Source organism: Serinus canaria, chromosome 8 (assembly GCF_022539315.1).
Source record: "Serinus canaria isolate serCan28SL12 chromosome 8, serCan2020, whole genome shotgun sequence".
Taxonomy (NCBI): Eukaryota; Metazoa; Chordata; class Aves; order Passeriformes; family Fringillidae; genus Serinus; species Serinus canaria.
In genome coordinates this window covers 11532743-11556522 of record NC_066322.1, presented here as the reverse complement: position 1 = coordinate 11556522, position 23780 = coordinate 11532743, and the positions used below count along the sequence as shown (strand labels likewise).

Sequence of the window (23780 nt, the reverse complement as noted above, 5' to 3'; positions counted from 1 at the left end):
GTGTGACATCTTCATGATTGTGAGGATGCTCATAAGGAAATAGGGTATAACTATGCTAAATTTCACTTGCAATTCCAGGAATCTTTTTAATGATCCAAGCTATTGTTGTAATTGTTGACGAGTGTTGTTCTAATTTCTGTTTGACTGTTATATGAAAGAAGAACGTCTGAAATTTTTTTTCTTATTTTTCACAGTCACATTGTCTTGATGCTAGCAGATGACATGGCATGTAATCCCAGAAATCCCAAACCTGCTACTGTATTTAGTCATAAAAACATGGAGCTAAATGTCTATGGAGACGATGTGGAAGTGGATTACAGAAGCTATGAGGTAACTGTGCTTTAATTAAAACACTGAGTCTTTATTTTTTATTATTAGTTTAAAGATATATGCAGCATCTGTGAAGTCTGAGGAAGTCTTTCTGTTCGTATTAATGGTTTTGGGCTGGACTTTTATTATCAGCTGATGAGTCTAAAATACATACCCCTCCCCTCCTTGATATTTGAGTTTCTATTTGAAGTTCTTTATACTAGAATCATGTTTAGTGTATCTATTTTAAATAATGGAATAGAGTCACATTACTGAAATTTCTCTGGAAATGACTACTCAGTCTCATCTTGGCAACACAAAAATTACTGTGAAAATTCTGGTGTGCAAGTGAATTGTTTATTAGGTAGATGTACTTCAATTCCAAATCTTAAGCATATGCTCCTAAAATAAAACAAAAGCCATAACTTAATCATTACTGCAAAACAATTACTGTATAAAAGTCTGCATTCTGTCACCTTTCTGTTCATGTAATATTCCTTCATACCAGGCAGTGTCTTTACCAGTTGAGACAAAATTGCACACCAGTTTCTTGGTTCAATAGTGCTATAGAATTATTGCGAAAGGATAATTGGATTGTATTTAAGGATATAGTAGATGTTTTAATTCTCTGGAGCTTTATACAAAGAAGTGAAAACACAGAACTGGAGTAGAGCTACATTATTTTTATCATATTTTTTCCTGGGTATGGATTTGTTGCTGGCATTTGGGCTGTGCACATGTACTTAAAAAGGATGTGGTATTTTATAGGACGTCTTGCAGTCACCACTCAGATCTTATCTGATCACTCAGACTTATGTAACTGAATTGATCTTGTTTTTTCTTTCCTGAGTTGCAGAGGGAATTTAAACTTTTGTTTTTCCATGGTAACACACACTAATGTTGGAGCATTTTATGAGTACAGGAGCAGCTTTGGCACAATGAAGCTTTATGCTAACAGGTTTTTAGATCAATGTAAATGTATTTAAAAATTATAATGGTGGCAAATTTATTGGATATAATTAAGCAACAGACTGATTTAATGGAGTAAAGTAAAAGGTACCACATGCTTCTTAATCTGAAGTAAAACCTTACACAGAAAATGTGTATGCAGTTTATACCACACCATACTATGTCTGGCTAGATACACTGCATATTTTAGTGTTCCATTATTTCATTTCTGAAACCCAGCCCATGGCTGATCAATATTTTTATCTTTAGAAAATGACTTTATGCTTCTATTCATAGGTTACTGTGGAAAATTTCTTGCGTGTTTTAACGGGAAGAATCCCACCAAGCACACCACGATCTAAACGTCTTCTTTCTGATGACAGAAGCAATATTTTAATATATATGACAGGTAATTGCAGGTTTCTGTGTGCAGTCTATTGATGCTTGCTCAGTTGGATGGGTTTGTTGAAAGCATCAGTAGTCCAAATGCACAAAAGGATCAACCAAAAGATTTTTTTCTGGTTTTAGCATGTCATTCTAATTAAGAAAAAATACCTGTAAAGCAGTACAAAGCCAGTATAGTTTCCAATTGAAATGGTGTATGTGTATTTTTTTTACTGTACCAATATTTTGTTTTGTTGGACTGTCTCTGTAGAAAGAGAATTGTGTTTACCTTGTTTTAGAAAAATTATCAGCAAGGCTGTATATCTTCCTTTAACCCACATTCTTGCCTAACTTCTGATTTTTATCAGGCCATGGTGGAAATGGTTTCCTAAAATTTCAGGATTCTGAAGAAATCACAAATGTAGAACTTGCTGATGCCTTTGAACAAATGTGGCAGAAAAGGAGGTAAGAAATAAGCATTATGTAGACACTGAATATTGAATATCCTGAACATACTCTTAAGTGTGTCTTACTGGTAGGCCTTGCAGTGATACTGTTGTTTGTCCATAAAATTGTCTAGGAGTTTGCATTCAGAAAGCAGAGTTTTAGTTTTTACTTTCAGCCTCCTGCAGTTAGAGCTGCTTAAAGGGATAGAGCTGCTTAAAGGTATTGCTTGGGGCCAACTCACATCCTAAAACTGATCAGGGTGAGCTCCTGTTCCTTAGGTTCTTAGCAGCTGCCCTGGTAACTAAAAAGCAAAGTATGTATATGGTGTGTAAGTAGAAATGGGTAAGGAGGCTGTTTTCTTTCTTTCAGGTACAATGAATTGTTGTTTATTATTGATACTTGCCAAGGAGCATCCATGTATGAGCGATTTTATTCACCCAATATAATGGCCTTGGCTAGCAGCCAAGTAGGAGAAGATTCTTTATCAGTAAGTAGATTTATGTGATCATGAAAACAGCTTTCAGAATGCCTGAATTAGAAGCACAATTCCTGCTGACTTTTAACTAAAGATTTCCCTTATGCTAATTGCTGAATGTATAAGGTATTTTGTGGGTATTTTGTATAAGGTATTTTGACAAAACCTCTAAGTGTACTGTTCCTGCTGGTTTTTGTGTGCTGTCCCAAAGAACCAGGCTAATGATGGATTTCTGTTGTTGCTGGCCAGTTTATGCATTGTCTAGGGATAGAAAGGAATCTTATGGGAAGACTGCTGAGAGATGGGTATGAGGAATATTCAATCTAGGACTTACTATACTTGATATAAAAAACAAATTGCTAACCTTCACCTGCTGTAATTATATCCCAGCTGAATTACAGAAGGAGCCATAGGAGAGATCCCAGCCAGACCAAAAGCAGCTGATCAGGATTACCTGAACCCATGCACTGCTGTATGTAAGATACACTGGCTCTCCCAGCCCTGTTTTCAAAGTCCACAGATCTATGCTGGACCATTAAGAAGGGGTTCCCTGCCTTTTGGGCAACATAGATATTACCAGGATACAGTTTATAGATGAACTGCATTGTTCAGCCTATCAGCAGTAAGTTTCTTCACAGCTAGCCATTTTCTTTGCATAATTTGCCTAAGAACAAAAAAAATTAAGCTTAACTTTTGCAATATGCTGTTACATTCTGTTCCTTCTGCTGAATGCTGAGTTCTCTCCTGTGAATGCCCAATAACTGCTGTGTGTTGTTTTTAAAGCATCAGCCTGACCTGGGGATTGGTGTTCATCTCATGGACAGATACACCTTCTATGTGTTAGAGTTCTTGGAAGAAATCCATCCAGCCAGTCAGACAAATATGAATGACCTAGTAAGTAGAATACTCAACATTCATGAATATGCTAATGACTTTAATAGTTCCAAAACTAATCTGTTTTGTCTGTAGGGTTCTTCAAATGCTTTTTATGCTCCTGCTGTTTCTCTCGGAAGCAGCTTTGGAGAGAGGGGTTTTTTTGCCTTTGTTAAATGTAGTTGTGTAACACTTCAGGGATTGTCCTCATTTGAAAGTGCTTTGCTGGCTCCAGAAAAAAATAACCAAAATTAGCCAGATTTTGTATTTTAGCTGAAAAAAATAATATTCATTAAGTATTCATTTCAGTTGAATGAAGCATTTGCATGTGAAATATTTCAGCAGGAAGCTTCTAAAACCAGGATAGCAGACACTCTGCAGATGTGGAAAAGCAGGCATTGATGTTGTTTTGCAAAGGTAATTAAATAGTTAAAATTCCAACAGTGCATTCACAAATGCCTGCAGAGACTAATTTATCTCTATATCTGCTTAGATTCCAGAGCAAGATAGGTACAAATCCATCAGTGTTTGGACTTACTTATAGCTGAGGCCAACTTACTGTAGATTTCAGGTATGAAGCAGAAGGAAAAAAAGAATCCAGCCGTGTAACATATGACAATATTTATGAAAATGCCTCTCTAACAGTGAGATGTGTAGGTTGGTGAGATGACATAAAAAGTAACCACATTTGATTTGCTCTATTAACCCTTTATACCTGTTCCAATGCTAGTTTCTTTATAGTCATGGGTTATACTTTGGTACCTTGTAGCTGTAAATCCTGCTGTGCCACATCAGTAATCTTAAGAGCCACCACTTACAGAACACATTGTCATAGATTCATTTCTGTAAAAGGAGCAGCTGCTCAAAAGTTTTATGCCACCCTCTGTCTACAGAGGATGGTGTTAGCCTGGCTGCTACATGTGTGCAAGAATTCTCTCTAAACAACCCACACTTGGCAGATTTATTTTGTTACAGAATTGATTCACTGGCTCAGACTCAAGGTTCTTATTTTTATGGGAATGAAATTCTGTCCTATAATATAATACCTTCTAATTATGGGATGCAGGTAAGTCTAAAATAAATCTTGATAAAGAAAAATATGTAAGTTCTTTATTGATTAAGTATCTTTGACTAGCCTGTTCATTCAAATTTCACTGTGAACCAGAAAATTAATTTGTGTTAATAATAAAAGGTAATGAAAAGGAACAGTGCTTTCTACTGTTTAGGACACTCTCTGGGAAGTGATGTAGCTGGGCTGACCAGGAAGATGTTAATCTGATTATTGTGAAAAGTGTAGAAATTTGTTAGCTGGCCAAGTACTTCTTGAGCTCTTCAGAGAAGATACCTAACTGTGGTTTTGCTTATATTCAAAAGGAAGAGCTGAGGGAGTTTTTCATACTGGTAAATTCCTTACATCATGTAAGTCATCTTATCATGCATTGATCTGCTGATGGATGCTCGGGCAGTGGAAGAGAAGGGACACAAGTATATTGTGATTTGTGATAACCTGTTCAAGGCCAGGTTGGGTGGGACTTCAAGGCCTCGTCTAGTGGGAGGTGTCCCTGCCCTTGGCAGGAAAGTGGAACTAGGTGATCTTTAGGGTCTGTCACAACGCAGACCATTGTGTGATCAGGTACTGAGTGGTAATCTGCACACATTTCAACAGATGTGACCACTTGACTTGGAGTTGGTGCTTTTCAAGGCTTCATCTAAGTGTTCCAGAACGACATATGGTTAGTCCATGGTAAAGATACAAACCTGGTTTTTTTGCCAGCAGTTGCAGGAGGTATTCTGGCACTGGAGGTACTCTATCCAACTCTCCAACTCTGATTTTTTAAGTTTAAATTAATACTTTCCAAGATCAGGGTGACTTATATTGCTCACTACCTAGCTTTAAAATTAAATGATTTTCAGTTGTTTGATCTTCTGGTATGTCTAATGTCTTCTCTTTTTGAAGTACTCTGTATACACTTCTTCTATCCTGTCACCTCTTTACTTTTCTCTAACCACTCTTGAAACAGCTTCTCTTCACATGCACCTAGGATTTGGATATTGCATTCCTGCAAAGAATGATACATCATTTTTCATAATCCACTCCACCTACTCCCCACCTGCTCCATCTGTGTTGCTAAGGGATAGCATAAAGCATGTGCCAATGACTGGCTATAGGTTTGATCACAATTCCCTGAAAATAAAGACTACATTGAAATTTGTACATTTGTACATTGAAATGTTGTACATTTGAACTTTTAAAATAAGATTCAAATAAGTTTCTAAATGAGGTGTCATTTATCATAAAATAGCTAAATTGTTGTTAGAAAAATTAAGATAACAAAGTTGGGGGAGTTCTTTAGCTCTGTTTGAATAAAAAAAATTAAAAATTTGGAAAATTTAATATAGGAAGAAGTGTGCTTAACTTAGCCAGTGTTTGCCTTTTCCTTTTTTTGTCAGAAGACCTGGGTTATTAGTGCTCTGGTTTAATTGGTTTGCAGTCCTTTCTCAGAGTGGTAGTGGATGGGTAGGTTTTTAACACTGAAGTTTTCTTCTCACTGCCTCTTCATATTTCTGTTCAAGTTCATATCAATGTGTTGTGGTAGTAAACTGTTGCAGGACAGGTTAGAATTAGTTGGGTGCAGTATCAGTTTCCCACTTCCAGTGCTGATGCAGTTTTTTAGGACATTCATACTCTCTAAAGAGAGAGAGGCAAGAGACTTACTTGTATAACTGCAGCATAAATTTATACTTCAATAGTGGGATTAAAACAAATACTTTATTTTTATAGTTTAGTTCAGAGACTCAGTTTTTATGTTTCTATCCTTAATTGGAGCAAATCTGGATAAAATTGATAGTGTTTTGGTGAAAATGAGAACTGTAGCCAGTTTGTGTGTGCATTAACAAATGGCTTTTGTATGGGAAGCATAAGGCTGATGAGTCTAGTTCATTTTCACCAGAGGGAGGATAATAAGGGGATGATTTGCCCCATCTTTTCTTTAGCAGCTGTGTGATAGCAGCCAACAGAGAGTTGGGAATCTTTAAAATAAGAGCTGAGTGTATATGTGTGCTTGTCTGCTTCAGGTAAAGGTGAAAGTGAGCAGAGGTGTCCCTGGACAAGCAGCCTAATGCTTACAGGCTTGGGCTAAAAAGGGATAAAAGAGAAACTGGAATAGAGCAGAAGGGAGGAATGGGGAGGTAGAATCTGTCCTCTATGAAGAAAAGCCAGATAGATTTTTTTCCTCTCTGAGAAACTTATGGTAGATTTTTTTTCCTCTCTGAGAAACTTATGGTAATGCAAGTTGTCCGAAGAGAATAAGCAACAAAAGCCTTTGCATTTTGTGTCAGGCTGAGCACAGTATTTCTGCTGGGAAGTATGACTTGAAACTCACAAGTTTTTGCCAATCATAATCTGAGATAATTCAAGTTGTGTTTGCACTGAGCTGATTAGGACCTGTGGTTTTGTCATAAGCATGCAACCTTGTAAGAGCTGACCTATGATGTAATTTAGGTATACGAGCTCTAGTTCCTGTGGCTGATGGATCATTTTATGAAAATCACTTGGAAAATGTAAGATTAAGAAAGATGAGCACCCATGTGGAGAGTGACATTCTTAGTCCTGTATGTTAAATCTCTTGTGCAGAATGTTCTGTGTGGCTGGAATGTGAAGGACTCACTTAACCTGCACTGGTACCAGGTGATCTGTGTTGTGGCAAGTGTGGTGGGACTTGTGCAAAACAGCTTTGTGTCCAACATGCATTTGTATTGCCTTCAGTGTCTGCTGGGTACATAACAAACCTGTTACTCAATAGACATCCTGTCTTGCCAGGTGTTCTAAATGCTACAATAAATCTGTCACTGTTCCTTCTGCTTTTGTTAGTGCTGGTTTTGTCTTTCAGGTTTTGCAGCGTGTGTGGGATATAGGGAACCTGATATGTAGACAAAATACATGAATAAAATAAGAAGGTTTGTAGGTGTCACAAAATGTTTGTGAACTTAATGTAAATAAAGCACTTCTGGTATTTGAAGATGCTATGCATTAATTTGTAGGCTATAAATTAGAAAAAATACTGTTGGATTTTTTTTTTTTCCTGATCAAAATGTAAATTTTTGCTTCTTTATGAAGCCTTCAACATAGCTACTTATCAAAGCTGGTTTAATTTTGCATGACTTCTTTTGGTAAATATGAAGAATTTATGCCCGCTTGTGACTTCTGGAAGGTTATAGCAGCATTGCTGCATCTATATTCAGCAATATATTTGTGCATTTATCAGTTAGATGTAATTGATGGTTGGCTTTCAGGGGAGCATCTTTAGACTCCAGTGGCATTATTGTAAGGAAAAAGGTTTTCAGAAATGCTTAATCAAGATGTGCATGCATTTTAATACGTTTTTTCAACCATTTTTTTCAGCTATGGAGCTTGTACTGAAAGCATTGCAGGTTGTATGTCTTATTTATCTTTCTTGTTAATAGTAATTTCATTCTGGAAGGTGTGTGTAGAGAGTGTTGAATGAGGGACAGGATGTGATTGTCCATCTTGGTTTCCAGTTTCAGGTCTGTCCAAAGAGCTTGTGTGTTTCCACCCCGGGGCACCGGACGGACCTGTTCCAGCGGGACCCTCAGAACGTTCTGATCACAGACTTCTTCGGCAGCGTCAGGAAGGTGGAGATCACCGCAGAGACGCTTTCCCTGGACCGCGGTGTGCCTGGCCTGCAAAGCAAGTAAGTGGGCATTATTTACACCTGATTTCTACAGCCTTGTGCCACAAAAACAAGGCAGTTTTTTAACTGCCAAGGAAAAAGAGCTCTGACTTCCTGTCATTTCTTACAAGGAATCAGGGAGCTAATGTGGACCTCCTACTGTCACGAATTTGTCAGCTGAAAACTTTGTTTAAAAGTGCCCTCTCCTTTCCTGACCCTTGTAAATAAATGCTGCATAAGACCAAAGTGTGGATGTCCACGGCAACAGAAGTAGTTTAAAATTTTCTTTCTTCCTTAATGTTTTTTCTTTAGTGCTCAAATATTTTGTTACTGCAATTCCTGCTTGTGGTAATTTGCCCCTCCCAGATAAGCTCTGAGTATAACCCATCAGGTTAGGTGCTTGATAACAATTAGCTTTTTAATAAATTCTTTGTTTCAGTTCTCTGAATTCTCTGGCCTTTGACATTATTCTGTCCTGAGAATTTCTGTTCCTGAGATGTAGTGGTTCATTTGATTAAAATTACTGGTTCAAGTTCATTGTTTGAAGTCGTAACAGGGCTTCCATTACTTTGTGGATGAAGAAAGAAATATAAACTTCTTTGTATTTTTGGGATTCTGTTGCCACCTATTGGGAAGATGTAAAGGAAGATGTGCTTGTTCTGTAGGGTTTATTTAGCATTGTACTTCCATTTCTGTTGCGTCTTTTGTGCTTGATGATACTGCCCTGTAGGAGGGGGAAGAAAAGGATTGAAATATTGTGTTATGTCAGGGACTAAATACTTTTCAACACATAAATTTATGTAAATTCTTGTCTGCCTTGTTTACTGTTGTTCAAGCCAGTGGATAGCAGTTTCATTTATTTTCAAGGTAACAGTAACTCTGGTCCTTGTCATTATAAATATCCTGCAAGGTTAAATGTATTTCATATTTTACTTTCATATTGTATTTATATCTGGATTGCATGCATTAGTCCATACCATATAAATCTTAAGCTAGTTTTGTGATTCCTTAGTATAGAACAGTACTTAGTGCCAATAAATTGGCACTAATTGAAACACAATAAATTGTTTCTTTCACTGAAGAATAAAAAAGCTCTTGGCAAGTAAAAGACATTTGACATTGCTAGTCAAAAACCATGATGAAAACTCACCTATGTGGGTTTCTAATTTGTGGACAATTGAAAGGAGAAATAGATTTTGAAGGACTTTGTCGTTCTGAAACAGGAAATGGCTGACTGGATTTTTCAACTTCTTTGTGTGTGTTAGTTTGGTGTCAGTATTGGAGAGATTGTTGGTGCCTGATGTTACTGCACTGCACACATGGAAGCATGTTGAGAAATGGGCATTCATGCACAGAGAGGAATATTATCCTTGTGAAATGTTCTGATATTTAATGAAAGCTGTATTACATTATCATGGCAATCCACTTAAGTCTGTGAAATTGGAAGGGGTGGGGACATGCTGGTTAAATGTCTGGTTTAATAGTTCTCCTTTATACAATTTTCTAAAAAAGTACTTAAGTTCTTAGTGTCATGTTACTATTTGGAAAGAGTTTATCGACAATATGTTTTTAATGGAGGAGAAAGTATGGAATTGGTTAAAAAAGTACCGAAAAATTGTAGTATAGCTCTAACAGACAGTGATGTGGAGTGCTTAATAAATTCCTTAAGCAGAATTCTGAGGTCAGTACCTCTTGGTATGACAGCTCTGTTTAGCTACAACAAATTTAAGAATTACAGCTTCAAGTGAATTTAATAAATGAAAATGTTAATGCCTTTTAAAAATGCAGTTTTGGAGCATCTCATCTGCAAGAACTAGTTACTCTGGTTTTTTTAGAGAATGTTATGAACATTACACACACCTGTTTCTGAGGGTGTTGAGAAGGCAGAACACAAATTACATGATTTTTGAGTAGGTGCTAACACTGATTGTCCCAAAATAATATAAGAATGACTCCTGAATGAAAGAATATGAGTGCTTATTCTTAACCCTTTCAGTGTCAGGTCATTCTGTGCCTTTTGGGAATGCAGTGGCTGTTGGCACAGTGAGGAAAAACAGCTGGGGAAGGATGGGGCTATCACAGCCTGGTTTATTCTTTTTTGTTTCATTGGGAGAGAACTCAGCCAAGCTTATTAAAGGTGAAATAATCCTTCCAAAATAGTTATGACTAATCACTAATCTTGTTCATGCCCAACATTGTTTTAAAAGCCCTGATGAAGCAGAAGAAAGTAATGGAGAATTGAATTTGGGCCCTTAAGAGTTTGTAAGATTTATTGAGCAAGAGGTATCTGATAGATCACAAGTATATGCTACCAGTACATCAAAATTTATATTACATTGGTTGCTGAGTGTGAAGATGTTATTGGTTTAATATTTGATGAAGTCTCAAAGGCTTCATTCCTTTATGAATAATGTCCTATGTTTTACTCTTCCCTCAATGTTAGCTTGATACCTTTTTTCTTCTCCTTTTACATACTGGTGGCAGTAGAATGCTACAGAATGTTTGTGTTACAGAGCATATCCAGAAAATGAAATCTGGCCCTCAGCTCTGACACAGTCTTAAGTAGTCTCTGTTAGATCTGATTTGCTTGTTTTAAAGCTGCAGGTGTCACAGGTGCAGATAAGGACATTAAAAGCCACATGAACAAAAGAGGTAAACCACTGATTACACAGATTATGGGTAAAGAAGATGCTGTCATGTGAGGCATGTACATGTAGCAGGATTGTGCTGCTGGCAGACTGTTCAAGTTCTCATCTTGCCCACTGCTGTGACTTTGCCAAATCTTTTCAATAGTTTGTTCTTTTGTTACACAATTGCTTAGCAATTACTTGGTTGTACAGATCCGCTCCCAGGCCCAGCGTGAGCCGTAGCTGTGCAGCCAGATCAGAACTGGCAGCTTCACGTGGAGCTCGTGCCGTGACATTTGATGAGTGAGGCCTTTGAAGTTTCCTCTGGCTTGGGCTGAGACTCATACAGAGAACAACTACTAATTAACCAAGAGAAGAGGCTTTCTTTCTATCCACGTAGTGGTAGGTGAATATTTGCGAGTAAAAGCTTTAAAAAATAAAGAGAAGGTTCCTCTGCTATTTCCTTTCTTCATAGCTGGTTCAGTCTAAGCTGTGTTCACTTCAAAAGGCTTGTTCTGCAACTGCCTCAGTCCTGACAGGATCTGTAGCTGCCAATTTTAGCAGAAAATCTGACAGTCTAGGGGTTCTGAGGCTTCAGATGGTTATGTTTTGTCTAAATCCCCATGCAAGTGCAAAAAGTCAGCATTAAGGAGTAGAAGAAATCCTGCTTCTTTGGAGGAGGAGCCTTGCAGGTTTTGGAAAATCCAATAAATTAGGAGTGTGTCTTTCAAACTTGGATTGTAACTCTACAGCCAGTTGGAACACTTTCTCCTTATCAGTTCTTGTCATGAGGAAAAGAACTGTATCAGCAGAAAGTGTTGGTAAAAATTGGGATGAATATTTCCCTTGAGGGTAGTAAGGAGTGAATTAAAGACAGCATTGTATAAAACCATCCTAATTTAATTGCTTTTGAGAATTAGGCTTTGTATTTAATACTTCTGTTATGAAGAATTGTGATTCTTCACTACTGGCAGTGACTGTTTTCCTAAAAAAAATAAATTGGTCACTTGTATTAGGAGGGATGCTTGTAACCGGCTAATTATGAGTAATTGTTTCATTTGCAGAATATTACCAGCTAATGTTCTCTCAATCTATTTTGTGTGTGTGTGTTGGTTTCTCTTTCCTGTCCTTTCTTCTTTTCCACCACCTATTTTTAATTTGATGTGCTTAATAATTATAGCTGCAGTTGCGTGGTCCTGAAGCCTTGGGGGATCCACTTTATGAACCAATAGGGAATTTGTTTATTTGGCAAGTAGGTGCTGCTCAGCTCAGAGGACTTTCCTTAAATAAGAATGTCCGGGTTTGTTCCGAGATTCCCGTTCGGTCCGTACCGGGTGCCACAAATGTGTGGTTCTTTCACGTTTCATAAGTCACTTTTAGGACTGATTCTGCCAGCTCCCGTTGCCGGTCAGGGTGCCGGTTCCTGGCGGGGGTCCCGCGCTCCGTGGGGCGGGCAGCGCCGGGCGGACCCGCGGCCGCTCCCGGCCAACGCCGGCAGGTGGCGCCATCGCGCCGGAGCGGGAGCGCGGCGGGCGGGGCTGAGACCGGGACCGGGACTGTGATCGTACCCGGGACCGGGGCTGGGACCGTGACTGTAACCGGGACAGCGACCGTTACCAGGGCTGGGACAGTGGCTGTAACCATGGCCAGAGTGAGACCGGGACTGGGACCGGGATCCCTTCGGAATCAGGCGGGCGTGGAAACGGGGAGTTCTGCTGGGTCCTTGTTCGGTGGAAATTCAGCGGGATAACGGGAGACTTTTCATCTTATTTACCTACTGTCCCAACCTGATAGAGATGTAACATGTTTGAGAGTAATGTAAAAATAGGAAAAAACCTCAGAATTTTGCAGGTCTCTACGCATCAGAGTTGAATTCCCAGTGGGAATAAGAAGCTGTTACTTTTAAGACCACAAACATTTTCAGATGGGTTTCGTAATTTTTCCCATGAAGAACACTAATCAGTTACACACGTACTGTATTTTCCTCTGATGTCTTGCAGATTTATTCTGTTCTAGTGGTAAGTTTGGATTTTTTAATCCATGTGCTTTTTAATAGCTTACAAATAATCACAGAAGATGGGTGAGCTAATACTTGCTGTTAAATATTTTTTGCTGGATTTCCTAAAGTATTTTATTTATAAAATATATTTGGGTTTTTTGTTTGCATAAAGATAGGTCAATATACCCATAGGTCATATATAGTCATAGACATATATACACACACTCCTATATCTGCTAGTGTAAAGGAACCTTTCAAGGTAATACAATTGAAATTAGTCTGAAGACTATAGAAGGAAAAATTACATAGGAGGGCACAATCTCACTAGTATAATGTTGGTATAAAATAAATAAGGATGAGTGAAAATATCGAAAGGAACTGCAAATATAAATTGGGTGGGGAAGATTTTAAATCCACTGAAGTGCTGTGCTTGATAATTACAGTCCCTCTTTAGCAAGGTATTTTTAAAAGCAGCTTTGAGCAATTTATTTTTTGTTCCTTTGAAAGGATTTTTGACCATGCATTTTGACAGATATTGGGGGTTTTTTTGGTAATAAAAAAAAAAAGATTTTATTTCAAAACTATAGCTCTTGACTCAGACTTTCTTTGGTGATTTTTTCCCCCTCTTCCTCCAAATTTTTGTTGTGTGTGTGATCCTCCATTTTTTATATGAGAAACCTTCAACTGTTGTGCTTCTATCATTTCACATTTTCAGTATAACACTCCTTTGTTGAAGCTATATATAGTTTGTTATTTCTAGGTATAATTTTAATAGGTAAAGAAACCTCTTGGTCTGTAGAGGTAGCATGAAGCACATGCAAGTCAATGGCAATATTTTATTTGATTCAGCTTTTGAATCAAGTTCAGTACCTTTACATTCTTCACAAGTGACTTTGATATGCCAGTTGACTTGGGCACATATAGTGTTAGGCAGTCTAAAATTGTTGCATGGCAGATTTAGTGGGAGATCTTAAGTATGTCTAGTATATTTTAGCATCATCTTGACAGCTTGAGAATATCTAGATATCAGAGGGTATTTAATGTAGGGTTTTTATTTTGTTTTCCTTTATGTACTCCTTTTTATACCTTTCTTATGTAAAATTCTTGTTTTGTTTCATTATTTCTTCTTCATCTCTTCTCCCTGTGTGATCTTTACCTGCTATTATTTTTGCAGTTGAGCAGGCTGCTTTATAATTGCAGTCTCCTGAAGTGCTTGTTATTCTTTCTAGTGCTATTTATATAGAGGTCCTGGCTTTGCTGCCCAGGTGCTAAATAAAAATTAATGTCTGTTCCTAGTGGTATTTCTGTAGCTGTGTGCTCTATGTTGCTGCTGAAGAAGATCATGAAAACAGCTGTAGCATTTGGCATAAGTCTGACCAGGAAATATTTTCATGTAATTTTGGCATGTTTTCAGCACTGTGAGCTAACATGGGAATTTCAATAAAACTGTATTACTGTTATTTGCTTCCTGTCAGAACAGAACAGAGCTGCTGTTGATGTTTGTTACCCTTCTTGTGTGATTTCAACATAGTGAAAAAACAGGGGTGAAGAGAAGCAGGCATCTGGAAGCAGTGACTGTGGAGCTCTTAGGTCTTTGGAATTTAGAGGCCAAGCTCACATCAACATTTGTTATGCCCTAGAAATTAATCTGTGCACATAACTATTAAATTTCCAAAATAATTTTCTAAATTACTGCTTTTTAAAAACATGATATTAAGCCATATGCAAGTTATTTTAGTCTTTGCTGGTTTTCATATTGTCAAAAATCTTACCCTTGATTTTTTGAGCACCTGCGGGATGACCTTCTGGATGGTCAGAAATTTCTGCCTCTGAAAATCCATGTCTTGTCCAAAGCTGTGGAGGGAAGTGCCTTTGCAAGGTATTTACATAACAATGGTTGAAAGACCATAAACTGATCTTGGTCTACACCTTCCAGCCCTCTCAATAGGAGGGACCTTTCTCAAGTCAGGCATTTGCTGGACCAAAGCTCTCATCATAGAGCTCTTACATTGATTACTGAAATGCAAGTCCCTGAGGCCCTGTTGTTGCTTTTGGTGAGCTGCACAATGGTCTGGAAGATTGACATGTGTCCCTGCTTGTTTCTGAAGGCTCTGCTACACTCAGGGAAGTTATGCTGCTCAGTGGGCATACTGAGAGACCTAGTTCTGTAGCAAAGAAGTGAAATGTAAGTTGTGAAAGAAGAGCTGAACTCTAAAAAAAAAAAAAAAAAAAAAAAAAAAAAGCATTGCATTATTGCCAGGCATCTCTATTTTCCATCCAGCTAGGTCTTTGAATAGAATTTCTGATATCAGGGGAGCAAGAAAGTCACAATTGCATCAAAGGATGGAAAGAAAACTAGAGGTGATTACAAAAGGCAATTCTGATCACATAAAGCACTGGATTTACAGATGGCTTGCTGAGCACTGTTTAGTATTACTTTATAAAATGAGATTGTTTTATGTGTTTGGTCAAGAGTATCAGAAATCCATAGAAACAGATGCTGAATACACCTACTGAAGTGCCCAAGCTACTGTTAAGATTATTTTATAAAATTTGTAGAATGGCAAAATATTAACTCTGAGGTGAGATTGATCTTTCAGGAAAAGACAGTAATACTGTAAACAAAGAATTTACTGCAAAATGTGATTTATTCAGCATTTTTGCAGGCAGAAGACTGATAGCATGAAGAGTTTGTTATTGGTAAATAGCAGGAGAAACAAACAAGAAGTAATGAAGCACAATAAAGTATTTTGTATTCCCTGGAGTGGAACAAGAAAAGAAAGCAGGATACCTAGGGGGCTGGAGGAATCCCTGTTCAGGGATTGGATATGTTGTATCTTTTGAATCCTACTAAAGTTAATTAGTTTGGGTCCAGTTTACCATTTGGAGATTCCTGGAATGGCAACTCTGGATGTTTAGCTTCTACAAAATGGTGACAATCAAGCTCGGCTCTGCCAGTTAAATTGGGTACAAGTTTATATGATATTGAAAAAGAACTGAAATGGTTGAAGCCCTCTTAGTCATCTGTCTAGAGATCAGAGCTAATTTGGAACATAAAAACAGGCAGGATTTCTCTTTCACAAAATGAACTGGGAGTTGCTAAGCTGTGTGTAAGTGTGAAGATGTGTTCATATTCTGTAATCCAGCACCAGCATTTATTGCAAACTGAAATTACTATTTTTAAATGTAACCAAGATAAATATATGTTTCTTATGGATGCAGGAATGGTCCAAATCAGTGGGCTCCCAAAATATGTAACTTGAACCATGAGATTGTTTAGGGAATTCCCCTTTCACTTTGTACATATGACATGAAATTAGTGAGGGCACTGCATTACTTGAGCAGCATTTTGGTGACAGGCAGGAATGAGAATTTAGAAGCAAGTTTGGAGAGGGAGAATGTGTCTTCTAACATCCAGCCAAGTGTTAAGACAAGAATAGTTCAGTCCATTAGTTCCCAGGAGAAGGCAAGACCACAATGGAAGCTAGAATCTCCTTTCCTGTAGGGAAGGGAAGAATAATTGTTGAGCATTGGTATTCAAAGTTGCTTTAGCATAAATTCCTTGATTTATATGATAGCCATTTTAAATTTCTCTTCCTGCTGGTTAAAAGAAGTTGCTGAAGTGTAGCTGATATACCAGTTTACTCCACTTCTAAGGGAATGGTTTTTCGGAAACTGAAACAATTAAAAATGTTGCACCTTCTGTTGCTGGATTTTTAAGTTTACAGTGTTACTTTCTGTGTAATTGCTATGTGAAAAACATACAAAAAAAATCAATTCTGTAAGGACCAGATGCAGAGGAAGAGACTGAATAATACTGGTATATTGGTATAATTTTAGACACTGATTGAAGGATAAGGAAAAGCTCTGTTAATCTTTTGGATTAATCTTCAACAGATGATAATCTTTAAATTGATTTTATGCTTTCACTCTTTCTGTTTTGTATCTCAGTATTTAAAAAATGTTCATTAGACTGTTGGGTTTTCAGCAGTCAGTGATAAATGACAGATGCTTGGATTCATACAGATTCAGAATGTGTGGAAGGTACTTTGTAGAAGTGGGTTACCTCTTGTACTTATTCTGAAAAACGTTTGAATTCATGTTTAACTTCAGGAATCTGAGTACCCTCATCAAGTTAACTATTACTGAAAGTGGGTTTGCTGTCCTGGGACACTGACTGTTCTTAAGCCGAAGAATTTATCCTGGGTGCATTTATTCTGCTTGGGAAAGCCAAAGTGGCTGTCAGAGCAGGCACTGAATTGCCTCTGCCAGATGCTGTGGCTGCGCCGTAGCGGTGCCCAGGCGCTCTGCTTGCCTCTTGCACTTGCACTGCACTGTCATGGCAGATGTGCTGCCTCGCTGGGATGGGAAGGGGATGCACAGCAAGGAGAGAGCAGATGCTCTGTGTGCTCCTCTCTGACGGCTCTGTGGCAGAGGGGCAGAGCTGGGCTATGGCTGGGCTGTCTGGATGAACTGCACCGCTCACTGTGCAGTTTGCTCAGACCCCACTGGGCTCTCAGACGGATGGGAGGCTGGGGCTGCTTGGTGCTAAGATGTTCTCCCCGTGGCTGCCTTCCTGGAACTGCAGTCCAGGGCCACAGTTCTGCTGGAAGAAGCTTTCCAAAACTGGGGCCAAATCTGGCTTGCAGATTATCCATCCTTATTTCCTCCCTGGCATCACAGTGCTCTTAAGGATAGGAATGGTTAGATCTTCTACGCAATCAGAAAGTGTACCTAAGTGTAAACTGTGTGGAAGGAGTAGATAAGAATATGTTTTTCTTCTTGTTCCACAATAGTTATTTAAACGTAGCAGGTGGGGTAGTGCATATAGTATTGTAGTTGTATTAAATAATTTGAGTGAGCTAAAAATCAGAAAGGGTTACTTGTGTTCCTAGATGATTCTTGATCCTGTGTTATCTACAAGTGAGACAAGTTATCATAAATATGCTCTAAAATTTCAGTAGTATTTTTGTGTTTGAAATAGTAGGACAAAAGTTACTCCTCTGAATATTTAACAATTTATAACTCTTTTTAGTTTGGGAGAATACAGTGAACCCTGTAGTTGCTCCTAGGTTTATCTCAATTTAACTGTAACATAATATTTAAGCTTCATAGTTCCCCACTGGCTAGTATTTTTTTTTCTGTTGGTTACTTAAGAGTCTGAACCATAACTTCCTGCTAGAATAAAATAGGAATGAAGACTTCTTGCTGTAGGTCTAAATTTTAGCTGGGGAATTGGAGCAGAACAGCCATTAAGTGAAACTGCTCTAAATCTCAGCCATAGAGGACGTAACCTCTGTTTCTTCCTCAGCTGTCAAATAGAGTGCCCTAGTTCCTTTTTCCTTTGTGTGTGGTTTCCCTCTGATATAGTTTTTACTAACAGGTACTTTATTACAAAATATTCTGAGCTGACTTCTGTCTTATTAGATGCTTATGGATGTCTCCATAAAAATATATGGCATATCTGTAAAATGGATAAATCTGCACTCTGCTCTAATGTTTTAAAACTGGAAACTGTGTGCACACAAAAAATGTGGTTAGATAGAAAATTGTCCTTAAATCAGAATATTTCTATGTGGTTTGCAAATCTAATGGCACTGCTGAAAAATATTAGGCTCTTTATTAATCTGTGGGTTTATAAAGTAATTTAGGAAGGACAAGAGAAAATATTAGCTAGCTGTGGCAGGGAGACTTCTCATGCCATAGATTCAAAGATGATTTACATCAGTCACTGTAAATATTTTATAGTAATAACGGTTGCATTGATGTGATGTGTCTGTTCAGTTACTAACGAGGAGCTGTGTCATGAAAACAGCTTCTCCAGTTGTCATTCTTGGGGATGCTTCCAGCAACACTGGAAGCCGTGGAAAGGTCATGGATGAGGACACATTTCCAGTTGGTGGTGGAGTGTGGGAGAAAAAAAAATAGTTTTTATATGTAGCTGTACATATTCTGCAAACAGAGGGATTCCGTTTTGGTCACAAAATTCTTACTGTATTGCACTATTGAGGTTTTGTGCAAACATAATTATTTCTTTAACACTATGGGAGAGTACCCATCAGCCAGTTCATAATTCTGTGCTGTATTATGACTGTTCTTAAATTCAGATAATAGTAAATATAAAACATTTAAAATTACAGTGCAGTTCTTAGAAGATTATCATTATCACTGCATTGAATTTTGTGTACATTTATGTGAGTTTTATGGATGAAAATTATAGATGCAAGAGATGTTTTAGAATAATAGTGATTAGTAGTTTATGTGGTATTTATTTATGGTCTTACATCACCGAGGAGGTACTTAGTTGGTTTTTAGGTAGCCTAGGTAATTGTTTCTAACTGGTTTCTCACTGTTTCTTTCTGCTTTCTCTGGATGCAAAAAGAAGTCCATTATGAGATACATTGAGACTGGAAAGAAAAAGTGGGGGAAGGGGAAGCTCATTTTACATCTTAGTAATTATATCATAAAATGGAGCTATGGAAAAGACCTAATTGCTGTGTGACTATTGCCTGCATCTTGCTGTGAGCATAAGAGAAAGCTATAAAAAAATGTGGCTGATACAAATATCATTGGAAAGGAGATCCCACCTACTGAGGAAATCCAGCCATCTTTAATGTGCCAAATGAATATGCAACCTGCACATGGTAACAAACTGAAGTCTCAGTAAAACTAGGGTAATGCAAATTGAAACAGGGAATAATTAATGTATTAATGCCTTTTATGCCTACTGTGCTCATCTAGTAATCAGATTATTTTGTTAAATGTAATTAGAATTGTAAAAAGAATAATTATGTAATAAAGCTAACTTCACCAGAAATTTGAATAGAAACAAAATTGCTGAAATGAAGTGAAGCAAATTGTAGATTATTTATTTTCACCTGTCCTTGTAAAATAGAAGTGTAATTTTTAGGCAGGCTTCTTACATACTGAATTGAAAAAAGTTACTAGAAGAGGAGGGCATCAGGAAATCAATATAATGAGAAATAAGAGCAATATGCATGATAGTCATCTACTCAAATTAAAAAAGTAGCTTCTGATTATATAACCTGAAATTAAGGCAAATTTCCATAACCGTAATAAAAGACAAAAAGATGAATTATAACTGTTGAGGCAAAGAATATTGAATGCAACCTATCCCCAAAGAAAGTAATACAAAATCGTTTTCAGAGTTGAATTCTGTGGAGCAGTAATTTTCTTAGCTTGTAAAGCCTTTTTCTTTTTGCTCATGTTTTTGATACTGCTTAAGAAAATGATACCATTAAATATAATTAATTTTAGCAAGGGTTATTTCAGTAGCCCATTCTGCTGAACTGGATCAAACTCCAGCACAGCCCTGTAAACATTACAAGTCAGGGGCCAGATTCAGGTAATTCTCTTCGAATAAAACTTCAGTCTAGTGGTGCTACTTTTGGACCTTGTTTAGTGAGTGAAGTAGTTAATCTCTTTCTTGCCAAAAGTTTGGTGTGGATTTATTTTTTTGAATGTTCAGTCCTGTATGTTCGTTTAATGTTGTGTCATTTAATTAGCTCAGTCTGATTGAATGGCCGTGTGTATTACTTTTGGTGAGTAAGGTGGTAAGTTCTTCTGAAAGATTATTCCTGTCTGGAGCAGAAAAAGATAACCTTGTCCTGTAGAAAATATCAAGAGTGCAACAAGGGAAAGCAAACCTTTAAGATCAAATCCACATTGAAAAATTTAGCCCTAAACTTAAATATTCTTGGAAAAATAGATTTAAACTAGAATCTTAGGGAAGAGTGTTTGGAAATGGCTCAAACCTTTGCATGTATGTCATCTGTTTCTTGGCATATGGAGTTTGTTTCCTGTAGGTTACAGATTAACTTGGTAACAGACTGTGTGCTGATCTTAAGAAATACTGGATTAAAGTGACCAGAAGTATTTTTTTCTGTGACAGGAAGATTTGGACTCATGCCAATCCATAGTGGAAATGCGGTAAATAACACAGTTCTCATTTAGTTTTGTTGTGTCCTTCTTAGTCTGTGTGAAACAGCAGTGATTACTTTTATTTCAAAAAGTTTTCACACAAAGTCTTCTGTTCCTCAAGCATTGCTATTTTTAAAAATTGGCTTTATCTTTCACCTGCACAATATGCAGATTAAAAGGAAGAAAGAATTGTACCCAGGCATTTAAAAACAAACAACCCAACCCCCTGAAAACTCCCACTTTAATTGCTAGTTTTCAGTATTTAGCTAAACTTACCATTTTTTCATTTGCTCTTGTGAAATACCAGGATTCTCATCTGGTACAGTATCCAGCACCTTAGTCAAAGAACTATTGTTATAGAGCAGATAAGATTAAAAAAAAAGTCATTGGGTTTGATGAAAACCTGCATGAACATTGAGTGGAAAAAAGCCAAAGTTACCATAGCAACCACCAGTGCTTTAGAAAATAGCTGAGTAAAAAGAGCAGAAATGTAACAGAAAATATGAGGGCCATTTCATAAAGCATTAAAAATAAAAACGAAATTTAAGGCAAATATGATTACTGCTCAGCTTTTATCTCAGAAATCCCTGATAAGCAGCAGCTTGTCTTTATTTAAAAACAGGACCACTGTTGATAAAGTTTTAGTGTTTAGTCCCCATTAGACCCTATTAAGGAGATACTTTTGTGAATTTGGTTAAAAATGATTGAAAGTTTTATGAGTTGTTGTTTGTTGGGGTTTTTTTTCCTTACCTTTTTTTTCTTTGCAAATGGTTTTCTGAGCATCTGCAGTCTTAATCTGTGCAGAAGAGTGGGCTCTGAAAATGTCCTTTATGGTACAAACATGACCAAAAGTCCTATTATTAATAAATGTGGTTCCACAGTGACACTACTGTGAGTTCTTCATGATCACATAGCACTGTCCTTCAGGACAGGAGTAGCAAAGGCAGCTTTATAATTCATGGACAAAAATTTCAGGAGACAGCTACATTGATAAAGTTTAGGGGTGTGAGCTGCCCATTCATAGCACTTTTACTTAAAATAACAGGTACAGTCTGTCACCTTTGCTTTTGTATCTGAACCTACATTCTGGTATCAGTGATTAACTTAAAGGTGAGCTTTCATACTTCTTTTGTCTTTTTTGTCTTTCTGAATGGAGTCAGCACTCTGCAGTGCATTGGTATTGGGTAAGAAGTCTGGTGTTTTGCCTATATATTGCTTCACAGTTGTGCAGGATTCGATTTGATGTGGGTGGGCATCAGATGTTGATGGGATAAAATGGCAGACATCTTTTCTTTCCCAATTACCACATAGCTGTTGTCTTAAATTTGATCTTAGTCATCATAGAGCAAAATGGCCCATATTGGAACCATAACCAACTAAGAAAACTATGAAAAAAATCACTTCAATATTCTGTCCTGAAAAACTGCTTCACATGAGGATTGAAACAATCTAAAACTTTGAGTATGAAAAGGAGAACAACAAACACTTTATCCTTTCTTTATAATACAGTCTGATTCAGTTCTTGCCTTCTCTTCAAAGACTGTGTTGGTGTGTGCTTGGCTGCAGCAGAGTTATCCTCTCCCATTGTTAGAAGATGATTCTGTGTAGTAGGAGATGGTACTTAACTGTCCTAGACAGAGCTGTAGCCTGGAGCTTTGTGTGCATGTCACAGCAGTTCTTACTGGCATCTGTTTCTTTGGGAAAAAAAGGCATTGTTTCTGAACAAACAGATTTTGGTTATTTTATAAACCACTGTGAAACAAAAGTATTTTCTCCTCTGGTCTCATGTGGAAGTTTATAGAAGGCTAAAAAGTCTTGCATCATTCCCCAAAGTCTTCCTGTGCATCCAAATGAAACATTTGTGATGAGTTCCATATTGCAAAGTGGGTAGAGCGTTTTTTCCTCCCCTGCTGTTGTCAGAGTTACAATTACACGTTTGTATGGAAGTGAGAACTGAAACTGATTAAGTTGAAATAATGAAATTGTGAATTTTGTAAGAAAGAAAGGTGGTGTGAATTTCTGTAAATGCTTAAGGTTCCTTCTCTGCAAAATTCACATGGAAGACCTAGAGGCACTTTGGCACTGATCTCTTGCTTAGCTTCCTCATCTAAAAGCGTTCTGTAGTGCCTTTATAGCATGACTTCTGCTCCAGATCAAATGCAACAGACTGCTTACTCCAGTGAGTTCTTCCCTAGGAATAACCAGGAAAAAGATGTATTCTGGACAAGATCATTTTAGTGTCTCAATACAAGCCTTACATGGCATATTTGATTAATTCTTGTCTATTATCACGTTGGGGTTTGACCTGATTAATTTTTCCAGTGTGGCTGGACTTCATGTAGTAGTTTTGTGCTGGGGCAGAGGATTACAAAGCAGCCAGGTAATGAGCACAAACTGTGGTGGAACATCCTGGAGCCAGGACAGAGGCAGTGGAGGTGCTTGCTCTGCTGCAGCTGGGCTATGTCATAAGTGGTTCCCTGCAGGAATGAAGGCTGTCTGATGAGCCCTCGTTCCTGCAGGCAGAACCCTTTGCACTGTGTGCCAGCCTCTTCCAGGGGTTTGATTCATAAGTCCTGCAGAAGTCTTCCAAATCTCAGTGTGTGGCCTTGTTACCACCTAACGGTGTGCTCAGCCTCTGGAGTTAATGTATGGTATGCTCTGACAAGGTACTGTTGACATGTGCTTTGAATTTGAAACTCATGAGCACCACTTTATCAAATAGTTTTCTGTGACATCTCTGTTAAGTTCCTGCAGAACTTAATACAAGTAAAATAGGTATTGTTGTCTTGCATTTGTTGTGCTGTGTTTTTATAGACGTGTGGAAACTTAGCAGTGTAGTGCTATTAGTGGGTTGTGGAGGCTTGAAACATTATGTTGTGAGAAAATGAAGTCTGTCACTAACATCATGAGGTAGGAACACAACTGACTGATCTCTGACTATTTTGGTAGATGAAAATAAACCCCACTAGGTGGTGCAAGTAAATAAACCACCTGGCAAAATACTTCTCTCCAGATGAATAAACTTGGGGAAAGTGTGTCTTTCACCAAATTAAAATATATTATTTGATTGTTTACTTGGGTTTTTT

At 37.7% G+C, this 23780-nt stretch overlaps 1 protein-coding gene across 2 annotated transcripts in view; it reads left to right on the top strand.

The window, feature by feature from the left end:
- PIGK (phosphatidylinositol glycan anchor biosynthesis class K) overlaps positions 1-23780 on the top strand; it is a 64303-nt gene that overhangs the window by 5528 nt on the left and 34995 nt on the right. For both annotated transcript variants that reach the window (XM_050977496.1, XM_009088620.4), the window contains exons 4-9: positions 195-330; positions 1555-1666; positions 2010-2106; positions 2458-2575; positions 3347-3457; positions 7976-8148. In XM_050977496.1, the coding sequence (XP_050833453.1) occupies positions 195-330; positions 1555-1666; positions 2010-2106; positions 2458-2575; positions 3347-3457; positions 7976-8148 (747 nt within the window). The remainder of the gene's footprint in view (positions 1-194; positions 331-1554; positions 1667-2009; positions 2107-2457; positions 2576-3346; positions 3458-7975; positions 8149-23780) is intronic.